Consider the following 23,752-nt stretch of genomic DNA (forward strand, 5'->3'; position numbering starts at 1 on the left):
CAATGGACTTTCTGTCAACAAAAAGTCCTTCGCAGTTTGGGTAGCTCCCTGAAAATGGTTGCTGCACTATTGAAGAACCAGGAAAAACCAAAAAAATGTAAGTGCTAGTGAGGATACCTAGAGTATGCTGTTTTTTTGTTACTGATTAGGAGACATGGATGGGATTACTCTGAAGTGGTTGATTATCTTGTCTGCATTCCAGAGCAATACACATCACTGTCTGCTTCTTGCCAGAGAAAGCAGAATTAACTGTAAGCAAAAGACAATGTTTATACCACTCTTACATGAAAAATAGCAAATGTAGTCATTCCAAGGGTGTTTGAGAAAAAGAGCAGGACGAATTGCAACACAGGATATAAACAAAAGCCCTGCTTTTTTTTTTATTTTGAAACTTAAAAATGACAGTTTAAAAAGTATGTAGAAATTTCAGGAGATGGTTACACAATATCAAAGGCAACAAAAGAAGGAAACTCACAACAGAACAGAACAAGTTGAGTGAAAACATCCACCAACACAATTTTTATACAAAACCAACCGTTACATCCCATCATGCAGCATTAACTTGTCCATATCTGAATTCCTAGTTCAATTGTTTTAAAATAGCCTCTACATTTTAATAAAAAGGTTTAAAAATTAACACTTTAATATCATGGCATTTACCTGAAACAAATATGAAAAAACCCCTCAAAATACATCTGTTTTAATATTCAAATCTTCGTTAAAGTTGACGTCACAAAATGAAATATACGCTACACATGTACACAGACAGACAGACAGATAGACACATTTACAGGAGGGAATAGAAGCAATTCTGTCTGTAAATGCATCAATTTTGTGCTTAGAATTCTTGAATGTTAAAATTTTATTCTAGACTTGTGCGAGTCAGACAAAGTACTTCTGGTAAGAAAACCATTTTGTAACGAGCCCATTGTAAATTGCCTAATTTTATTTGCTGTAATGAAGAAATCTGAAAAGGAAGAGGGAAGGAGTAAAGCATTTAAGTTTATGCCACAGAAATAATTGCTGTCCCCCTCAAAAGATTAACTAAAGATGACTTACCAGATCTAAAATTTGCCAGGACTAAAAAGATGTTTAAATGTACCCTGAGTATGACACCCCTTAGCATTATAATGAAAGTACAAGAATCAATTAGTGTTTTTATTTGAATAATACAAAATAATTCATACTATTCAAATAAACAAATTTTCCCCAATGCATTGAAGTTCAATAAACACCATAGTAGCAAAAAGAGTAATCTGGACTGGTTGGATTTAACTGGGAAATCTGTCACCCCATTGACTGCCAGACTGATTTGGTTGATGTGATTGTGTGGGTGCCCCCTTTATCTCTCATTGCTCCTCCTGATTCATAGCATATCATAATGGTAAACATGATATATCAATCAGAACGGAGCTGGAAGGAATCTTGGAGATCTTCTAGTCTAATCCCTTGCTCAAGCAGGAGAACCTATAGCATTTTAGACAGGTGTCTGTCCAATCTTTTGTTAAAAACCTCTAGTGATGAAGCACCTACAACTTCTGGAGGCAAGCCATCCCACTGGTTAATTGTCCTCACTGTTAGGAAGTTTCTCCTTTAATTCTCCCCGATTGATTTCCTTCCACTGTTTCTTGTCTTGCCCTCTGGTCCTTTGGAAAATGTTGAACCCCCCCCCCCCTTCCTTGTGGCAGCCCCTCAAATATTGGAACACTGCTATCATGTCTCTCCTGGTCCTTCTTTTCTCTAGACTGACCATCCCCAATTCCTATTCAACCATTCTTTGTGTTTTTGTCTCCAGGCCCTTAATCATCCTGTTGCTTTTCTTTGCATTTTTCCCCGAAGTCTCAACATCTTTTGTTTTATACATAGTACACCAGCTTGTTAAAAACATTGTGTAAATAAATTACGGTCCCCATTAATATGATGAGATAGCCGCCTTAGACCTACTTTTGGAACATCATCTACTTATTTCTCCTCAAAAAGACCCAACAACTGATTATTATTATTATTTTTTGCTTAAATTAGCTTTATACTATATAGTAATCAAAAAGCTGAGGAAGGCACTCACTTATATAGCATAAGTTCTCAAGGGATTTCACTAAACATTAAAAGCAATGAAGTACATGTGATTAATAAGAAAATTCTTTTTTATAAATAGAACCGTTAATGTCATTGCATCTACTATCCATGGTTCTATCACTATCGCAGGAAATGCTGTATCACTTTCACATAGTCTGCAGAATGAAGGCTTCATTCATAATTCTTAAGGGATACAGATAATAAGTATACATATGATGTTTCAAAGTCACAATTGCCGCAAGAGGGTAATTATAGGACCATTAAAGAGAGAAGCACATCCCAAAGAATTCAATGGGGTCTCAATAATGAAGTCAATTCACAGTAAGTTCAGAACGTTTACAAAATGAGAGCAGCCTTTTATACTATCTGTATAAAAGCTCCTATCTTGTGCGGACATAACATTTAGTACATTCAGTGTGGGGATACTTATTTTGCAATTTGTTTTTAATTAAAAGTGTTTTCAAAATTAATTTGGTAGCTTAATTTGGACAAAGCAGTCAGTAAAAATAAGTAAAGATGGAGGGAGGGAAAAAAACGGTGCAGTCTTACTATCTCTAAACCGAGTTGTCAAAAAAACCACGCTTTATATACAATTCGCTAAACATCACTTAATACAACAGCAAATCTATAAAACACAAACTAACTTTACATGTGAAGCAGAACATCTGGCAAAATCTTTTATTTCATATTAGATAACGTCTGGCCAGAACAATTACCGTGTCTTAGACTCCAATTTTGGTGTGATTGTTACGATTCTTTTGTTTCCTTTTATATCAATGAAAAAGTATTCCGCTCATAGCAAGTTAATGATGCGTTACGATAAAGTTCATGCCAGATGACAAACGCATTGGATCCACTGCTTCCCAACAGAAACATTTTTCACCCATGCAGGCAAAACATTTATAAAAAAGATGGCACAGGTTGCGCGCGTAGGAGATCAAACACATTCTTCGGCTGACATCAGGAGGGGATTGATATATTCAAATCCTTCAAACTCGGACTGATCAATCTTCTTTACAATATCACTGAAAATATGAGCAACAATACCAAAATTAAATTTCTATTCCAAAATTAAAGTATAGTAGTAGTCCTCATCTTAAAACTGGTTGCTTAGCAACTGAAATTACAATGGACCTCCCGAGGACTACTTATGATTCAGATTTGATGTTCCAAAGGCCACTCCCTCATAGTCACATGACTGCATTTGGAGTGCTCTGGAACCAGGTCACCTTTAGAGCCAGTTTCCCTGTCTTGGAGTCACGTGACTATGATTTATGATCTTTTTTTTGCCATAAACTGGCATTTACTTCCTGTTTCTAGAAAAACCTACCCATTGCAGACCATGGATTCACGCAACAATCATGACCATCCTTTGCAAATTTTGCTTTACAACTGCTGTATCCGCTTAACAACTATCATAAAAAGGTAGTAAAGGTTAGGGTTAGGCCATGTGGTGACTCACTTAACAACCAGCACAACTTACAACTGTAATTATGGGCTCAATTATGGCCATTAAATCAAGGATCTTAAATGTCTAATATGCATAGTCCTCAGGTACTCTTCTCTCCATGAATCATAAATAATGAACTCTAGAAGAAGTAAAACTTGCCCATTGTTTACAGGGATGGACTCGGATATAGAAAAATCTGTGAATGGACATGTGTGCCTAAACATTTCATCATTCTGCAGCACATGTGCCTGCAGAAATATAGACTATATAGGCTGTTTTGTTTTTAATTGAGATTCACCTCCATCCTGTTGGGGTGAATCTCAATAATAAGTGTAAGGAGGACTGGTAGAACCAAGGGGAGGAGTTAAAGAGGAGGAGTTAAAGAGGCATCAGTTTAGAATCATTATGTAGCCACAAGTGAACTTTTATTTATGACCCTTATCTAGTTCTAACCTGGTGTTAACTGTTAAAAGATTCCTGTACATCAATCTGTGGCATCTTCAGCTAGAATCATGAAGTAACTTGCTAATCCTCAATCCAAAGATTTCATGAAGTGATGTCAGATAATTTTGGACTACCTATGTCAGTCTCCTACACTGAATTATCAATACAGGACCAAACCATTAAATTGGCCCCCCTGACCTTGAATTGCAGAAGTTAATGTAACTAAGACTTTTATTTTCCAATCTACTGCCAGCCTTTCTATTCTTTACATTAAGAAAGTCATTTCTGGGGAAGAATCCAAGTCCATGTTCAATCAGACCATGGATCTATCAAGTTAAATATCCTGCTTCTAATCCAATCATATCAAGAACATGAGGGTGCAACTTCAAATGGACAGGAAGTTGAAAAGTAATGTTAGAAAGTGTGACTTCACAGAGAGTAGTGGAAATTTGAAACCAACTTCCAGCAGAGATAGTGGGTCAATGGTCAGTAACCAAGTTTAAAATTGCTTGGGATGAACACATGTCCATCATCCAACAAAAATAAATAAATAAAATTAATAATATATAAAAATAATTATTAAAAATAAGAAAGAAAGAAAAAAGAACTACAATCCAAATAAACTCAAAAGGCAGATGCAATGGACCACTAGGTCTTTTTCTGTCATGAATTTTCTATGTTTTTTTTTTTATCATCAAGATACATGTAAGCTAGAGCAGGTGTCTGCCTCCACATTAAGCAACCAACATTCGAACATGAGCATGAAGGTTACACATAGCTCTCTTACACGCCACAGAACATGGTTTCATGACAACTACAAGGCTTACAAGAGTATTTTTCTGATACCGAAAGGTAGGGTCTTATTTTCTTTTGATCCCCCAAATAAGCGCTTGTCCTCCTTTTTGGGGAGGTCTTATTATTTTTGAGGTGCAGGAGGCAAGCATGGTCACCTCATGGCTGCTGCTGTGTTGCAATATTTTCGTGGAGGGCTTATTTTCGTGGAGGGCTTATTTTAGCACATGCGCTCAAAAGCTCGATTGAGCTTATTATCTGGAGAGGTCTTTTTTTTTTTTTTTTTTAGGAAAACTGGGTATATTAACTTCGGAAATCGTTTACTTACTCGTCGTCAGGTGTCAGTTGTACAGGTTCATTGGTAAACTGAGAATCAAAGTTATCCAGACCAAATTCTCCAGAAATATGTGGTTTAAATGGAGGAACAACCTGTTTTTGTTCCATCTAGGAATAAAGTGTTCAGCATTAAAATATAGCTTTTTATAAATAATGGATAATATTTCCAAGATCACTGAAGTTTTATCTGATTTTTAATGTTAGTTTCCTTGACTGCCTCACAAATTTAACTCAGATTCTTACTTAGTATATTATTACAAAATCTCTGATTTGGACTGAATTTTCAATTTGATTGTGCTTTTGAATTTGTTTATTTGCATAATAATTTTGCATAAACAAATTTTGAATTTGTTTATTTGCATAAACAATACACTGCAGAATCCATAGGTCTTTAGAGAAGTAGAAATTCCAGAAGAAAGAATCTTTTCCAACATTTTCGGAAAACATGGTATTTTCCTTCCTTGTTTATAGAAGAAATTATGCTTCTGATAGCAGAAGATCTCCTGGCTTTTTCCTTATTCTCAATGCCAGAATTATATAGGGCAGAGATTTCAGAAATGATTTTGAGAAGCTAAATGGTGTTAATCTTTTGTCAGAGTTACCTTATTCAGTGTTTAAAAAGACAGTATTTTTAAAATTCTTTTAAAAATCTAAGCAACCTCACATACCAAATTCCTCCCCCTGAATTTATTGTTACTTCAGATTCTTACATAAAAGATTTGCGTGAATCTTTCGGAGTTCTACAAAAGGCAATTATAGGGGGAAATCTCAAAGCGTTTAACAACTTTGTCCTATCAGTATTAGAAACTGACTGATTGAATCAGATTACAAAGATCCACTAGTGGTGCCTGAAGCTTTTAAATGCAATATTTACAGAGACGCTTACCATATCCCAATCAACATTACGAAAAAACGGATGTCCTTGAATGTCTGCAAAACCTGTTTGAGGGTGGCATCCTAAACGTTCTTTCGGATCCTAGCAATGAAAAAAAAAAAGCATATATCTGAATAATAAAAGCTACATGAATACCTTTGAAGTAGATACATAAGACTCCTGCACAACTATCTATGACCGCATCTATTTAACTTTTAGCAAATCTGTGGCATCATGTTCTTTCACACAGACAATGCCTTGAATGACAAGTTTATGTTTTGATAATTTTTATGCCAAAGCATGACAGCTGGAATATCTGTATTGTTTAACTGCAAATTAAAGTTATGTCTCAATTATAAGCCTATAAAGTAAAGGCAAATTCAGTTAGTTTACAGCTGCTACCCCATGCCATCTTTGTACTTGCATTTTTAGCTACCGTATATTTTGGAGTATCAAGATTTTGAAGAGGCAATTTAAAAAAAAAAGTTTTTGCACTCTACAGACTTCCCAAAAATGGCCCGTTTTTCACAAAAACAGGCACGTTTTTCACAAAAACAGGCACGTTTTTTGTCGTCCCCCCCAAAAAAAGGCATGTATAGCCTTTATGAGGCTTATAGAGTGATCCTGGGAGCTGCCCCCCCCCCCAAATGAGCAAAAAACGCCCTGTTTTTCACTCATTTTTATTTGTTTGTTTGTTTGTTTATTGGATTTATATGCCGCCCTTCTCCCAAGGACTCAGCCCCCAGGAGCACTCTAGAAGCCTCCTAAAGGCTATGCACGGCCATTTTTGCAAAGGGGGCGGGTTTCGGGAGGCCAAAAATGCTGTATTCAATATATGAGGCACCCAGATTTTCACCCTCTTTTTTGAGGGAAAAGGGTGCGTCTTATACTCCGAAAAATATGGTAGAGTTCCTTTTAAAAGAATGTGGAAAAATTTCAATTTCTGCAAAGGGGAGATCTTGTATAGCTTTTCATTATCCTTTTATAATTACTGATATAAATGATAGATGTCTGATTTTTTAGCTTGAGTCTTCTTTTAAAACTATGCACCTTTAATGCTAACATGCCAATTAATTACTACTTTATGTAGAAATGTATCAATTTAGGAAATGGTACAAGTACCCAGAGACCTTAAACCTCAATCCTGCAAATCTACCTGTATACGCTGGCCATTCCCACTTTAATATTTCCAAGATCTCTTCTCTAAAATAGTGTATTTCTCCTGCAGAGAAATAGGTGATGCTATCAAAATGGTTCTGGAGGGCCTCTCTAACCGATGCCTTGCCTAGATAAATAATTAAAAACTAAGATCAAAGACAAATTTCTTCCATTGTCACAGCATGCAGGAGAGGAAGCTTTCATTGGAACCCTTCTACTTGACACCATTAAACACAAATCACCCATGCAAGGTCAAACTCAGAATTAAAGGTAAAGTCTTAAGTATGTTTGCATTGGGAGCAGATTCCACTAGTGAGTTTTGACTGCAAACAAACCCAGACTAAAATAAAATGAAAACTCTGGGCAAATACTTTTAAGCTGATCTCATAAGAAACTGGCTTTGATCATTCCAAAGGCTTCTTTCTCAACTTTGTAACTGCAAGATGTATATTTAACCGTGGCGTCTTCAAACTATGTATGGCACAAACTCTCACCTTGTTCAAAAAGCTTTTTAGAACACTTGCTGCCTTCACAGACAGGGACCGTGGGATACGGATTTGCTTCTCCAGAATAACTAGAAGAAATAATTAGGGGCACTGAAATTTCAACAATTAGCATTCTCAACATATCTCTGGGGGCTGAAGTAAAAGTCCCCTTCAAACTGAGTGTAATTTCTGGTGACATCATGGACACAACTTGTAGGGATTTTTCGGCAATATTATGAAAGGGGGTTTCCACTGCCTTCTTTCAACGAGAACAATACTGTAATCTTTCCTATCTATTTGTTCTGCTGAACCAGACTTTTTTTTATGCCACACAATACCTTTTTATTAATTTTTAATTAATTTCTATGTTGCTTTCTGTGGAACGCAGGTTTTTTCCCCAGCAACAAATAATTTACTTGCATCTCCCATAGTGTTTTAAGTATATGATGTAATTATACATATATTTTCAGCAAACATGAATGGAAATGGAAATCAAAAGGCAAGATCTGCTACACTTTTTCAGTTTTAGCATGTAAGTGATTTTTCTTCATTGACTACTAGCCATTTATACTTAACTAACCTTGGAAGAGGTAATCTTCTGTATTTTGATCAGGATTATCAGAACTTCCAACAATATCGAACGGAGATCTTCCCGCCATCATTTCAAACATCAGGACACCTAAAGCCCACCAGTCCACACTAAATCCTAAGAGTTAGAGGAAGACAATATAACACATTAAGGAGCGTAATCCAATCAACCTATTTAATTTAAAAATTATGATAATGCAATAAATATCGCTATATTAAGAGTTTGAACCTGATTACAAGGATTTTGAAGTAACATACATGCTTAAAGAATTTCAACATTTTCTAAACTCATCCATAAATTTTCTGGATTTCTCAAAAATTCTGAGAAAACCTAATTCTACTTTAATAGAATATTCCCCACACACAGAAACATAAAATGAAAAATATATGGCAGCAGATGTTTTAGCCCAGCATTCTTGTCAACAAAGCTAGACTCTGATTTTGTACAAAAAAAGTATTTTTAAATGGATGTTTTTTTCCCTTACCTATCATCTGAAATAGCATAGTACAGCAAAATATTTATTTTGACAACTAAGCCTACATGTTACTTCATGAAAGATAAACTGGGTTTATATAACATGTTAAACTTAAGTTAACAAATGCAACTGCTGGGTTCATAAAATGTCCCCAAATAAACCATATTATGACTTAATCGTTGTCTGATTAGACAGTGGTTAAGTGACAGTAAAACAATGGCTGGATTTCCCCAATAAAACGGAATCTGACTTCTGACTTTATTTTAACATGCACTGTGTTGATTCACATACTGGGTATGTGTTTATTCCTAAACTGAGTTTAGTTGAATTCAGTAAAATGCTGAATATGCTTCTCTTTGCCTAATGTAATAAAATTTTAGGCTTACAATGACAGTAGAAAATATGTGAATTTTTAGAATTATCCATAACCCTGTATGTAGTTGTTATGACCAGAGCTTCATTTAAGTTCCATTAATAGAGAAAGAGATTCTGGTTCAAGAAACTATATACGAAGCAATTCTGGTTCTTGACATTACTGAACAGAGCCAACTTTCACTTTCTCTATGAAATGATCCATGTTTATTTAAGTTTCAGCTCACAGACTTATATGGCAATCTCCTATAAAATATAGTGGTTACAATTGAGAATGCACTGTTGCCTAAATGACCAGGAGCTACCTAGATTTGGAGGCAGCCAAGCAATCCCAAATCACAATGCTGTATATTCCTCATATGTACACTATCTTCCCAACTATGCACAGGTAGTCCTCGAGTTACGAATGAAATGGACCCTGCCCATTTCATGCCTGAGGATTCGTTTAAGTGAATCTCGTACTTGAATGGGATCGCTCCCTCCTTTTGCCCATGCATTCGCTAGTTGAATACAAGGCTCGTTAAGTGCACATGAGGTATTTCAGGGTGGGGACAACCATGGGGGAGGGGGGCTACGGGTGGAACAAACCACCTGCCTAAGACCACCCAAGCCCTCCCTCCCCCCCCAAGATCCAGCCCCCTGGAAGCTCCATTTTGGCTGAAAAAATGCCGGACGAGGCCCCTGGATGCCTGAATGGGGCTTCTGAGGGGCAGATCTGCACCTCAGAAGTTCCATTTCTGCCTTCAATGCCTTCCGAAGGCAATATACAGGACAAATGCTGCAGAGTAGTTGGTTATTCGTAATGGCGAACAACTGCCATGGTGCTGCAAGATTTGTAGTTTTTCCTTGTTCACAAACGCTAGGGTGCACTTATTGCGTAACTTCAAACGTTCACTATTGAAATGCTCGTAACCCGGGGATTACCTGTATTGAGCTGTTTAGTAAGCCTTTCAGTTTCATTACTGTCATTGTAATGATTAGAAAGTATATTTTATAAGAGCTAGTAATCCTAGTATTTCATTACTTTTTCCAAAAAAGAATGTTGTCTTAACATGTTCAATGGTTTGTGCACTGTTGTGCACTCATGTACATGGTTTGTGCACTGTTATTTAAGCAAATTTATTTATAAATACAACTTAACACAAGTCTGACCATATGGATCACAGAACATAAATATCTTGGAATCTAAAGAGAAAGATAAAACAATACAACTTGATGTTGATTTTAAAAACTGAATTAGTAAGAATTAGCTACAGAAGATTCCACAGAATTTGGCAGAATCAGGTGAAACCATCCTACAAGGGTATTATGAAGAAAAAAATAGGAGTCATGTACATTGCTTTGAGCTTCTAGTATAAAAGTGAGATATAAAAGTAATTGATAACTAAAAGCAGGATCAAAATGTATTTTTCTAAAAAGTATATTTTATTTTTTGGCGGCAAGATTAAAATTCAGAGATAGAGTGAATGGCATTGACTAATAAAGGAAAGTTCAACACTTGCTTGGTTGAAGTTTCACTTATTTAGGATATTAACTACACATTTTACAAAAATAGTAAGAGTTACCATAATCTTCTCCACGTAAAATTTCGGGAGCAATATAATTAGGAGTGCCACAGAAAGTGCTGGTGGTGTCGCCAGGTCTTAATCCTTCCTTTTAAAATAGAAACAAGGAAAATATATCTTACACAGTTCAAATATATCTTTTGCTTCCAATTCATTTTAGGAATATAAAGGAATATAAACTTACATTCTAGTAAGGCCAAGACCTAGGATATGGATATTCTGGTTGCTTATTGTAAGCAAAAAACTAAGTCATGCTAACAAAATTCCTAATGATCTGTACTCAATCTCCTTCTTGCCCAATATGGACACCTACATCCTTAAACCAAATGTATCTAACTGACATAGTACATGTGACTAATGACATTACATAACACTGGACTACCAAGATTTTGCTTCCTGAACACTTTTGGATGAATCTTATGGATTTTGAATTGCTAATCATGAAAATAACCTGTAATTTAATCTACCATGTACCATTTTACAGAAATCTTCTGTTTTTACACAGTGGCAATGCCCTTCATGACCTATTGGCTACTACTCACACATAAAACATACGGAAACATAGAGCTGTTGTTGAACTACAACTACTGTAGAACTGGAATATCTGTAGAGATCTAAAGTTGCAATACGTTAAAAAGAAATGGTTATTCCAAAAGAATTTGGTTCCAAAACAGAAAAATGTGGCATGTGATGTAACAACATAGAAGACCATGAAGTGCAACATGTTCATTTTCTGCATTCACAATAGTACTTCTTTCTTGAAAATCTAGGTGATGAACATGGTGAAAAGTTGTTGCCACAAAGAAAAAAACAGTATCAGGGCAACTGAAATCCATCAATATTGCTATTGTTGGACACTGCAGTGAGATGCAACGGACACCAAATACAAACGAAAATCAGCAGCAAAACATTTTAGTCCCGTTGAACTCATGCAGCATGTCAGAAACACTATGCAATTAAATGAGTTATAGTCATTAAAAGTTAATTTCATATTTTTCAAGATTCCTTCTGGTAGTAATTCTGAAATTATATTTGTGTTGAGTTTGAAGGGGCCTGTTATTATCACCAAGCTTTTCTGAAAGCAAAACCTTTGAAAAAATGTGTTGTCCAATGTTCACATTTCTATTCCATGTATACAAATGGCATACATTGGTATAAATAAAACATTACACAAATGATATAAAAGACACAAATTATGCCAACTATTACCAACTATTGACACCAAACAGTGATAACTTAAGGAGAGAAGTCCAGAGGAAAATTTTGCATTCTATCCCATTAATTGAAGCTGCAGAAATCCAAGGTTTTACTGCGTTTTAATCATTTTTAAGCTTTTGAAACTAGCAGTTTCTGATCAAAAGGCATTCACCAAAAAAAGTTTCAACTTGTGGCTATTTTTCTTCTCACCTTGCACATGCCATAATCAGTCAACTTGATATGTCCCTCAGAATCCAGCAAAACATTGTCCAGCTTCAAGTCTCTATAAATTATTCCTCGTTCATGAAGGTAGTTTAAAGCTAAACTGATTTCTGCGGAGTAAAACCTAAAATGAAACCAGCATTTTAAAATACACTTCCAAAAATGTGGATAGATCCCTGCCTACAAAGTCATTTTTCCCAGAAAAAATGAAAACACTTAATTTTTCTTCTCACCGCGCCTTTTTAGGCTGTGGCATCACACTGCTCCTGAACAAGCTATTGGATTGGAAGATCCATGGAATATTTTGAATCAGAAACAGGGCAAGATACACATTTGCTTTCTACCTAAAGGTGGTTCAAAACCACTATGAATTTCCCCATTTTATGTCAGATCAGCTTTTTGCTTAGCTGGATTTAATCCTTACTAACCGGCTCACTGCCAAGCCTCTGTGCCCAAGATTCCTTCTACAGTTCATCTTGCTCATTGTTTTTAAGGTTCTGCTTTTTATATGCTGTTATCTGAGGAAGCTGGTAGAAGATGGGTATAATTACCAGTACCAGCCAGACACCACCATGTTTCAGTGGAGCACCAATAATTGCACAGAGCTGCAGCAGTGGTAATTACTGTTAATTCCACATTAACTGTAATTGTTACTTTTTTTGGCTTTGAGTGACAAAAAATGTTAAATAGTTTACTATCACTTCTTTAACACTTTTGGAGACTCTTTGAGGCGGAACTGAATCCACTGGGTCTGGGGAAAATTAATCTCTGGTTCTTGACAAATTCAAAAAAATATCCTTGGAAAGGCAAGGAAAACTAATATGGAAAAAAAATATGAATATGTAGAGAGAGATATTGTTCTCCCTTTCTCAGCCAAGCTGGAAAGAATAAACAGAAAAGGCAGTGCTGGGATCAGAGCCGTTCAGCTCCCGGAAAAAGGAGACAAAAGAAAAAATGCTGATACCCAGCGGGAAAAAACAATATGCTGCACTCAAATATATTTGTTTTCTCTCTCTAACTAGTCTGCAAAATTCACATCAAAGAAGCACAAACCTGGCATGCTCTTCTGGCAATTTCCTTTGTCGCTGCATGTGAAACATGAGATCCCCTCCATTCACATATTCGATAACGAAAAATAGCCTAAATCACAAAGAGAGATTATGTAATGGATAACTTTCACGTATCCGGTTATCATCATTCACCTACTTATTACTTATGAATCTTAAGCGATTATAATTCTCACAATATGATTTCCTCGCTATTCGTTGTAAAGCATATTTATTCTTTACCAATTTGTAAGATTTTCCCTCATATGACTGTGCTTTATTTATAAATTTCCCTCTTTTTTTGTTTTTTGATAATAATAGAAGATAGGGAGAACACCAAGCATTCCTAAACACCTCAAGACTAATTATTTCTTTTTATTAAGTCTTCCTTAGATAATTTCAGTGAGAATTTATTCATCATCATCATGTAAGTATGGAAGCAGGACAGCAGATATGAAAATTACAAAGATTAATTTGTTGCAACCTATTTGGGGAATTGTTTTCCACTCTGTCTTACCAGGTTTTCTAATCCTAGTATCAAGAACTGCATCTGTTCCACATAGGAAGTTGTATTTTCAAAGGGTCATTTACATATTACATTATTTTGTTCACATCATCACTCTTGGATCAGTTTTTCCACACTCAAAGCCATTTTTTAAATTTTTCTACATAGATCCACGTAATCTATAGCTGAAATTTCCAAATATTATGTAAAAACAAACTCAAACCTATTCAGAATTCTTATCAAGTTATCCTATGTTAGCTTGTTATAAGACTATAGTCAAATAATATTTTTCATAATTTATATATCCTTACAGCTATTGAAAGGGTTTTTTTGTGTGTAAAACATATATTCTCATCTTTCCATCTTAAAAACCCTGTGTATGTTGCTTCATGTGATAATATTCTTAATTATGTAGATGATTTCTTTGTTTGATCATCTTTCTTCTGAAAATCACTTTTGGAAATAAGTAATGATGTAATTATTTTTTTAAATGAAAGCAATACTTTATTTTCTTTTAACCAAAGTATAAACAATCTCTTATAAAAAGAATAGAAAAATACGTGCAAAAAACATATTGTGTAGTTTACCTGCTTTCTGTCTGAAAACATGAGTGAAGACCAACAAGGAAAGGATGATTTGATGCTTGCTCAAAGACATGCTTTTCTGTTTGAACCCAGTCAATATCCTGTAACAAAGACACACAGAATACTTCTTGTCTTGAAATATTTTCTGGGAAATGCTATTTAAACCTGTTAGCTAAAGTTGATTATTGAACCGGAGATAAGCAGTGATATCTACTCTTATAATAGCAAGGTGGGAAATCATGTACTCTCCATGTCCACCAGCAGCAATTGTTCATAAATTCCTAGGGCACCATTGAGGAGTCTAAAATTTCCAACTTTACGTATCAAGTGAAAAAACTTACATTTCCCACAGCTCTTAGCCTCTGTGCTTATTTCACTGCATTCCATCAATGAATTCAATCAAATCTCTTGACACCACATGATGACTTGAGATTTGCTAATAAGTTTATGCATTATTGGGCATATTTAGGTTGAATATATCACAAAATGCAATGAAACTACACTTGAATGTCCATGGTTTCTGACTTTAAAGTGCTCCTGTTATTAAAAATCAGCCTTGTTTACAACATTTCCAGCATTTTTGTTAATGGGAAAAATAATTAAGCATAATAGGAGTTCAGAAATAAAGCTCTTTAGGAAGCAAAATCTGATCACAAATCTCAAGAAACTAACTGTCTAATCTACTGGCAGCTTCATTAAACATTTCCCTGGCTTCCCCATAATAAATGTTGTAGGTGAAACAATCATTGGATAAACAATTCCCTATTCTAAGAACTATACCAACTCCCTGAAGTGGCATAAGGCACCAGGTAGCTGTCTCTTCAAGAAAGAGAGGGTACTCCACTGGATTTGACTGGATCCCAGTCATAGAATAATTTCAGCAGGTAAGGCAGAGGATAAAATCACCGAAGAGATCGTGCAATATGTAGCAATTAAAAACATTGTTAAGCATCACTCACCTCATCATCATTAACTAGTTCTTTTTTCACAACTTTCATGGCATAAATGCGCTCTGTCTTCTTTAACCGAACTAAAAGTACTTTTGCATAACTTCCTCTCCCTATAACACGAAGTAAATCGAAATCTTGGAGACCTAGACTGGAAGATACTTTGCCGCTTTCTCTACTCTTGGCCTGTAAGAAGAGAAATTCCTTTAATTAGTGAGGCTGCAACGCTGAACCATTCTTATAGCCAATAGTTCTTACTACTAATTTGTGATAAGGTCACCACACTGCCAATTAAAGGCATTTTCAGTTACGGACTTACAAAGGGACCAACAATTTTAGTAGAAAAGAATTAAGAGTACCTCCTTTTCTTCACCAACGTGGTCTAAACTTTCATGACTTGAAGGATGATATGGAATCACTAAAAGGAAAAGAAATTTTAAAAAAAAACTTAGATCTCCAGATAAATGCAAATCTTTGTAAAAGGATTGTGTTAAAACTGGTAAGTAGATTGGCTTAATGCAATTAATCTACATGGCACTACCCCATAAGAGTAATTTGCATGTTTCAGCTGGTGCAAAACGTAATCGTGCATGTTTCAGCTGGTGCAAAACGTAATTATAGGTACCAGTCACTCGGCACATGTAACACTTATGCTCTGCAAGCTGCCATGACTGCAGGTACAGGTAGCCCTTCTCCTATAACCATAGTTGGAATAGTAATCTCTATTGTTCGATAAAGCAGTCGTTTAGCGAGACGTCATATGACAAGACTGCAATTCTGGTATTACCAACTGTAGTTATTGAACGATCATATAAGTCAGGGGTCGACAACCTTAAACACTCAAAGAGCCACAAAGGTCCTAACCAGAACCCCCCTCCCCTCGGTTCAATTCTGGAACAGAACGGAAGTCTGGTTCCCCCACCATAGAGTCTCTCCTCCTAGAGCAGCATCCTTTTTCCTCTACCTGTCCTAACCGAAAGCCCTATCAATTGTGGAGCTGACCAGCGACAGGGAGCCACCGCAGAGGGATGAAAGAACCACATGCGGCTCCAGAGCCGTGGGTTGCTGACCCCTGACATAGGTCATTAAGCGGAGTCGCAGGTACGGAATGCGAGATGCCAGAGGCATGGAAGAGACATCCCAAAAAGGTTTCAGCCTGAGTGAAGATCCACTCATGCATGGCCTGGGTTGGGCCTTCCCCAACCAGCTTTGAGGACCTTCGCAACCATTACCTTACCACGCTGACTGTCTGCTTGGATTTCAGCTTACTTTCATTGCTAGGGGCTTGCTTCAAGAGCTTCTGATCAAAGGAATTCAGCTCTTGTTGGTTCATGAAAAGTATCTCCTTTGGTGGGGTGCAGAAATGGAGCCAAACTTTTCACAATTGCAGCTCTATTTCTGCACCCCACCAAAGGAGTTCAGGTCCCCTCAGGAGGCAGCTCCCAGAGACCAGAGGAAGTCCTCTCAGTAAGTGGCAGCACCTCACAACCTTCCATGATGGCTTCCTCATGACTTTCTGGGTAGTCCAGCAGAAGTTGTTTCAAATTGGGATCCCATGAGCATGAGGCATTTGATAATCGGTGATAAGTGTGAATAGGTTGCCAAGCACATAGACAGCAAACATGTGACGGTGGGGGTGATGGTGCAATTACCTGGTTCGCTATTATCAGAATGCACTGAGGAATGATCCATAAGCTCCTACAAAAAACATAAATGAAAGGAAAAGGGAAAATGTAAGATCATAAGTTTTCAATAACCTACCATTTCTGGAAAGAGGCAGTGTTTTTATTTTGGGATAAATTTCACTATTTTCCAAGCAAACCAGAAAAAAACATGCAAGAGATCAAGCTGCATGGAGCCTTCATTAGAAATGGTTTAGTTAAAATAAAGTAACCCTCTGATGAGGTTTCTACATAAGGTTCTACATTTAGGCAACAAAAACGAAATGCACAGATACAGTATAGGTGGTACCTTGCTTAACAGTAGTAACTGTGAAAGGGATCTTGGAGTCTGAGTGGACAATCATTTAAATATGAGCCAGCAGTGTGCAGCAGCTGCCAAAAAAGTCAACACAGTTCTAAGCTACATAAACAGAGGGATAGAATCAAGATCATGTGAAGTGTTAATGCCACTTTATAATGCCTTGGTAAGGCCACACTTGGAATACGGCATTCAGTTTTGGTCACCACAATGTAGAAAAGATGTGGAGACTCTAAAAGAGTGTAGAGAAGAGCAAAAAAGATGATTAGGGGACTGGAAACTAAAACATATGAAGAACGGTTGCAGGAACTGGGTATGTCTAGTTTAATAGAAAGAAGGACTAGAGGAGACATGATAGCAGTGTTTCAATATCTCAGGGGTTGCCACAAAGAAGAGGGAGTCAAACTATTCTCCAAGGCACCTGAGGGTAGAACAAGAAGCAATGGGTGGAAACTAATCCAGGAGAGAAGCAACTTAGAACTGAGGAGAAATTTCCTGACAGTTAGAACAATTAATCAGTGGAACAGCTTGCCTCCAGAGATTGTGAATGCCCCAACACTGGAAGTCTTTAAGAAGATGTTGGATAGCCATTTGTCTGAAACGGTATAGGGTTTCCTGCCCAGGCAGGGGGTTGGACTACAAGACCTCCAAGATCCCTTCCAACTCTGCTGTTGTATTATATGAATTCACTCAAATAGTTCAATGTACATAAAAATGCTTTAATAATGTAGGAAAAATCAACAAATATGGTTTTTGTAGGCAGGCAAAACAAAACAAAAAACACAGATTTCAAGCCTTGATTATTTCTTACTAATGTATTCAGTGTACTGCTATACATGGAGACACATATACACTTGAGAGAAGTACAACTATCGATTTTACTTACCGGTGGTATAGCATGACGGTCACATACTCTGGTGACAAGTTTATGACATTTTTTATGAACTAGAAATTTACAATTGATGCATTTATATCCCTGGCGCCCTAATCCCCATATTCGGTCAGTACAGATGCCACAATGAGCTCTCTAGGAAAAAAAAAAAAGAACATAAATAGTATCTGGATATCAGCTCTCAATCTGGAATTGCACTTAATTCCTATTCTCTGCTTTACTTGTAAATTATTACATAGGAAACAAACCAATAGTCTTCTTTATTACTCCTAATATTTGTTCTACATTAAGTATTGTTTCTAGTTAATGTTCTATTTTTTTCCCAAGTTATACTTTTATTTATATTCTGAAGCTGTGCTAACATCCTATATTCTACAAGTGCTTGTTTTCTATTATTTTTGAATGTTTGCAAAAAATATCAATAGCTTCCCCAATTAAAACTATATATAATATATATGGTACCAAACATAATGTAGAATATATATTTGGTACCATATATTCATATAGTATTTTAACCTATAGCTGGGTTAACAGTGGGATTTTAAAATATTTATTAATCATTTCAAAAAGAATAAAGGGTGATGATGTGGATGAACAAGCAAAAGGAGAAAAAGAAAAATTGCTGATACATAAATCTAGTATCAGTAAGTGGACAAAGGAATTACTGAAATTGCATAGTTAGTACTTAGTGCATTGTTGATGAAAAATTAATCATTAAAAAGTACATTAAAATAATTTTAACAATATGAGAAAGAACAATTTGTTGAATGAATCACGATGTCAGATTTACACTTTCATTACTGTCATAATCATATACAACAATGATTATGTTTTTAACACCATGCCACTCTAACAGTAAAACAAAGCGGAGTATAGTTTAGAACAGGGGTAGTCAACCTTTTTATACCTACGCCCACTTTTGTATCTCTGTTAGTAGTAGAATTTTCTAACCGCCCACCGGTTCCACAGTAATGGTGATTTATAAAATAGGGAAGTAACTTTACTTTATAAAATTTATAAAGCAGAGTTACAGCAAACCCCTACCGCCCACCATGAAAGTTGGAACGCCAACTAGTGGGCGGAAGGGACCAGGTTGACTACCACTGGTTTAGAAATATGTTTACATAATTTAATTTCCAGACAGACAGCATTGCATCAAAACCCAAAAGACCTGCAGGACTTATGGTTCCCAGCTTATGATGTTCAAGTATACGTTCAATTCGTTTGACTATTATGTTTTTTTAATTGAGATATAACCATGCTAGGGATAAATTTCAAAAAAATATTACTAAAAATCTTCCTGATTTGCTTGCTCCTGTTGCAAAGGCGGGAGCAAACAGCATGAACAATGAAGCAACCCAAATGCAATCATGGTACATGAAGCAGTTTTATACTTCCAAAGCATTGTATGTTTTTTAGTTGCCGCAATCCTTCATGGCAGACCTGGGCATTTTACGGCCCCTGGCCACATCCGGCCCTTTGGCTGTCCCTACCCGGCCGCTCGAGATCAACGGGAAATTAGAAATCAAATGTAAATAAGATGTGGCATGTATTCTTAGCAGTAGCATCTTATCAAAACCATATAAGTTTCTGCTTTGTATAAAAGGGTCAAATTAATATTGCGTAGAATTAAGTTCAGCTTGTTCGTTTGGCCCTCCACCACAGTTCGAGTTTCTCTTGTGGCCCCTTGAGAAAATTCATTTCCCACCCGTTTTGTGGTTTACAGCTGCTAAGGATAACTATAGTCTACACAATAATTTCCGGTATAGGTGTTCAGACCAGTGGAAGATTAGATCCTTTAATTCTTCAGAAATAGTTGCAAGGTATTTCTTCCCTTTTAAGGACATAGAATGATTTGGAAGTAATGTCGTTGTTTGAAAATCGAAATGTTATCAAAAATAAAAATGCTTATTGATAAAGATGTATTATAGTGAATGTAAATAAATTCTGGGTTAAAAGCTGATAAAGTCAATTTGAGCTTTTAAAGTCTATTTTCTTAGCACCAGTACTTAAATAAAAGGAAATAGTTATCTGACACCACAAAAGATCAAAGTCCAATTTTGAAAAGTGAAAGCAGCAATGCACTTACCCTGTTAAAACGCTTGGCTTGAAACGTATGACCATTTGCACAATAGAGCTTTCTCCATCTCCGTGCACCCCTTCGATAAATAGATTCTAAGGAGAAATAAATAAATTAACTTAATCTAGTAATTATGACAAACAAAGCTGTACGTAGTTAAGCTGAGCCCTTGTTCAAGAACTGCAAGAATCAAATTTTGTTGTCACAAAGACTGAACAAGTCAGGCAAATGAGAACAATTTACATGTAATACTAAGAAAATAGAACAGATATACTGAAAACAGTGTCCTCATTAACAATGGGTTTTTTAAAAAAAAATATAGCTAGCTTAAAAGGCTCAGATAATATTTTAGGAGGATTTTTTTTCTCTTTTTACAATTATCATCTCTTGATTCGGGCTGGAGCCAGGAAATTGAGTGGAGTTGAGCTGTTCCTGGCCGGATGCCCTTCCCGACGCCTACGAAGAGTTTGCAGCAGATATTTTCTCTTTGCACTCTGATAGAGAAACGTCTGTGGCTGCCTAGGATTGAACTCTCAACCTTCCGAGTAGGAGGTGAAAATCTTCACCTCTAGGCCACCGCACTGCTCAGATAATATTTTAGGAGTTTATCTTGGCAGAAAAGCAAGTAGGCTTTGGATCAGGTCTATCCACTTTATACATCAGTTAATACTTTAATCATCTGATTCAAAAACAATAACCTAAAACAGGTTTGTACACTACCTTCTGTGATTTTAAGCAGGATTTCCACCTAATATCTAGGAAAATCTTTACTGCAGAAACCCAAAGTCACAATACCAGTCTCATGGGAAAGTGTAACTTAATATAGTATCTCTCAGAAACATTTGAAATGGAAACTAATTTAAACAAGGATGCATCCTTTCCCCATTATTATTCTAGTTTACACCAAGAGTGGGGTATTCATCCATAGAGAAACATCTCCTCACATTAGCTAATCTCCACCCCCATAACAACACTGGTGTATAGAAAATGCAGTAGTTGCATGATGTCAGAAGGTCTAAAGGAGGGGTGTACAACTAGGGGTGGTTCCTGTCAGCATTACTGCCAGTTGGTGTGTGCGCGCTTTGCGTGTGCTCTGCACACATGTGCAGTGGCCTGTAAATAGGTCTGCACATGCACAGAACATTTAAAAATGCCAAAAAAAACAACCCATCCCATGGCGACGGGGGAACCGGTTCGGGGGTGTGGCAAGCCTGCCATCCCTACTGGTTCAGCAACCCAGTCGCCATTTCCACTACCAGTTCGCCCAAACCGGTGCGAACCGGTAGCAACCTACCTCTGTGTCCGACCCTGGCCATTATAAGACCTGTGGACTTCAACTCCCAGAATTCACCAGCCAGTAACAAATACCAGCCAGTAGCAAATATAATAGCTCATCTCAATTGGGATCACTTATTACCAATCAACTTTGAGAAAATGTGCTGTACGAAAATGCAAAACAAAACAAAAAAAGTGCCTTGGAGTTTCCAGGAGCATTGCATCATACATAGCATGGTTCAAATACAGGCAATCCTCAACCTATGACTGTCATTGAGCCTGGAATTATGGTCGTAGGTTCTAAGCAAGTCATTAAGTCAAAGCATCAAACGATCTGAACCAATTTTACAACATTCATTAAGTGAACACAGCAATCACCAATTGTACCTACAAAGCCGAAGGACATTGCAAATGGTTATAAAGGTGAGGTTTTGCCAAGCAGCCAAGAAGTGTTCACATGACCATTAGGGGATGGTGTTCTGGAGACATAGTTAACCTTGAACAGTCCTAAGCAACTGGTTGTAAGTCAAGGACTGTGTGTATTCAGGTATCATATTCCAATTTATGAGAAAGTGAAATGCCCATTTTTGCTTGTGCTTCAGGAAAATGTCCAAAGGATATCTGGATGCCGAAAGATGGCTATTACTATCTTCTTTCTAGCCAACAGAAATTCCACAAGCTCAGCTAAACAGAAGTTTCACATGGTTATCAGTAGGAAAGCCAGAAAAATGTTTTTGAACCAGCTTTGTATCTAACAACATACGGGCCTTTTTACATTAAAGAGTTTGACCATTAGGTATGTTTAAAGGTAGATTCAGAAAAAAAAATCACTTCTAAAAAAATGTGCTTTCTGAAATGGGTGCATTTAAAAGCACTGAAATTTCTCAATTATAAATAGATCAGAGCTATTTTATAACTACAGCTGTTGCTTTTTATAGGATAGGATACTCTCTCCAGGAGGCCCTCACAAGTCACTCGCGCCCTTGTGTCCTCTAGACTGGACTACTGCAACGTGCTCTACATGGGGCAGCGCTTGGAAGAGCATTCGGCAACTTCAGCTTGTCCAGAATGCAGCCACGCGAGCGATCGTGGGTGCACCTCGGTTCACCCACGTAACACCTATCCTCCGCGAGCTGCACTGGCTGCCTATTGGTTTCCGGATACGCTTCAAGGCGCTAGTCGTCACTTATAAAGCCCTTCATGGTATTGGATCTGGGTACTTGAGAGACCGCCTGCTGCCAATTACCTCCACTAGACCGATTAGATCCCACAGATTAGGCCTCCTCCGAATTCCATCCGCCGGCCAGTGTCGACTGGCGACTACCCGGAGGAGAGCCTTCTCTGTGGCTGCTCCGACCCTCTGGAACGAACTCCCCATGGAGATTAGAACCCTCACCACCCTCCAGGCCTTCCGCAAAGCCCTTAAAACCTGGCTGTTCCGACAGGCCTGGGGCTAAAGAACTGTTGCCCCCGTCTCGAATTGGTATGATTGTTGTGTTTTTAATTATGCATTGTTTTTTTGTGTCGTTTTAAATTTTTTGTTTGTATCCCCCTTCCCTGGTTGAGTTGTGAGCCGCCCTGAGTCCCCTTCGGGGGAAAAGGGCGGCATATAAATAAAATCAACATTCAACATTCCTATCCCAATTTATCACTCAGAATTGTACTAAAGCCTGAAAATAGATGTAATAAGAAATTCAGTGTTTCTGTTGGATTGGGGAGGGGACGGGGTGGGGGGGATGGGATGACCTATTATATACTACTGGTAGTCCTTAACTTATCACCATATTCAGATTGGAAGTCTGTGTTTGTAAGTTGAGACACCAATGTATTTGACTGTTACAATGCTCATTCAATGAATCATGCAATCATTAAATCCAAATTATGCAGTTTTAATAGCAGTTAGCAGTTAGACTTATATACCGCTTCATAGGGCTTTCAGCCCTCTCTAAGCGGTTTACAGAGTCAGCATATTGCCCCCAACAACAATCCGGGTTCTCATTTTACCCACCTCGGAAGGATGGAAGGCTGAGTCAACCTTGAGCCGGTGAGATTTGAACCACCGAACTGCAGAACTGCAGTCAGCTGAAGTAGCCTGCAGTGCTGCACTCTAACAACTGCGCCACCTCGGCTCTAAGTCCGAAACCCACAGTTATTAAGCAAATCACTCGTTTGTTAAGCAAATCCATCTTCCCAAATGGGCATTTTTTTTGCCAGAAACCAACAAAATACATAGCAAATCACATAAATACAAGCTAGTTGCCAAGCAGCAAAATGCAGTCATGTGTCCTCAGATATGTTTGAGTATGGTGTGACGTTTTACGATGGCCATTGTAATTTCAAACAGTCATAAGTTGAGGAATACCTGTTCATTTTTTATCCACTTTTTTCTTTCCATTTAAAATAAGTAG

The 23,752-nt window shown here is 37.1% G+C and overlaps 1 protein-coding gene across 2 annotated transcripts in view; it reads right to left on the minus strand.

Moving 5' to 3' along the window:
* Positions 1 to 356: 356 nt before the first annotated feature.
* PRKCI (protein kinase C iota) overlaps positions 357 to 23,752 on the minus strand; it is a 41,781-nt gene continuing 18,385 nt past the window's right edge. The window contains exons 5-19 of one of the 2 annotated variants that reach the window (XR_015697989.1): positions 20,079 to 20,164; positions 17,984 to 18,124; positions 16,770 to 16,815; positions 15,477 to 15,535; positions 15,130 to 15,303; positions 14,174 to 14,271; positions 13,089 to 13,175; positions 12,024 to 12,159; positions 10,617 to 10,704; positions 8,196 to 8,321; positions 7,625 to 7,704; positions 5,985 to 6,074; positions 5,091 to 5,206; positions 2,793 to 3,101; positions 357 to 967 (exon numbers count right to left, since the gene is read on the minus strand). Coding sequence is in view for 1 of the 2 variants with exons in the window: in XM_087725270.1 (XP_087581396.1) it covers positions 3,014 to 3,101; positions 5,091 to 5,206; positions 5,985 to 6,074; positions 7,625 to 7,704; positions 8,196 to 8,321; positions 10,617 to 10,704; positions 12,024 to 12,159; positions 13,089 to 13,175; positions 14,174 to 14,271; positions 15,130 to 15,303; positions 15,477 to 15,535; positions 16,770 to 16,815; positions 17,984 to 18,124; positions 20,079 to 20,164 (1,415 nt within the window). In the remaining variant the exon portion in view is untranslated. Of the gene's footprint in view, positions 3,102 to 5,090; positions 5,207 to 5,984; positions 6,075 to 7,624; positions 7,705 to 8,195; positions 8,322 to 10,616; positions 10,705 to 12,023; positions 12,160 to 13,088; positions 13,176 to 14,173; positions 14,272 to 15,129; positions 15,304 to 15,476; positions 15,536 to 16,769; positions 16,816 to 17,983; positions 18,125 to 20,078; positions 20,165 to 23,752 lie in introns of both variants that reach the window. The other variant, XM_087725270.1, reaches the window with a different exon arrangement.

Source organism: Thamnophis sirtalis, unplaced genomic scaffold (assembly GCF_051295495.1).
Source record: "Thamnophis sirtalis isolate CommonGarterSnake01/CBP01778 unplaced genomic scaffold, rThaSir2_p1.2 scaffold_11, whole genome shotgun sequence".
NCBI classification, from domain to species: domain Eukaryota; kingdom Metazoa; phylum Chordata; class Lepidosauria; order Squamata; family Natricidae; genus Thamnophis; species Thamnophis sirtalis.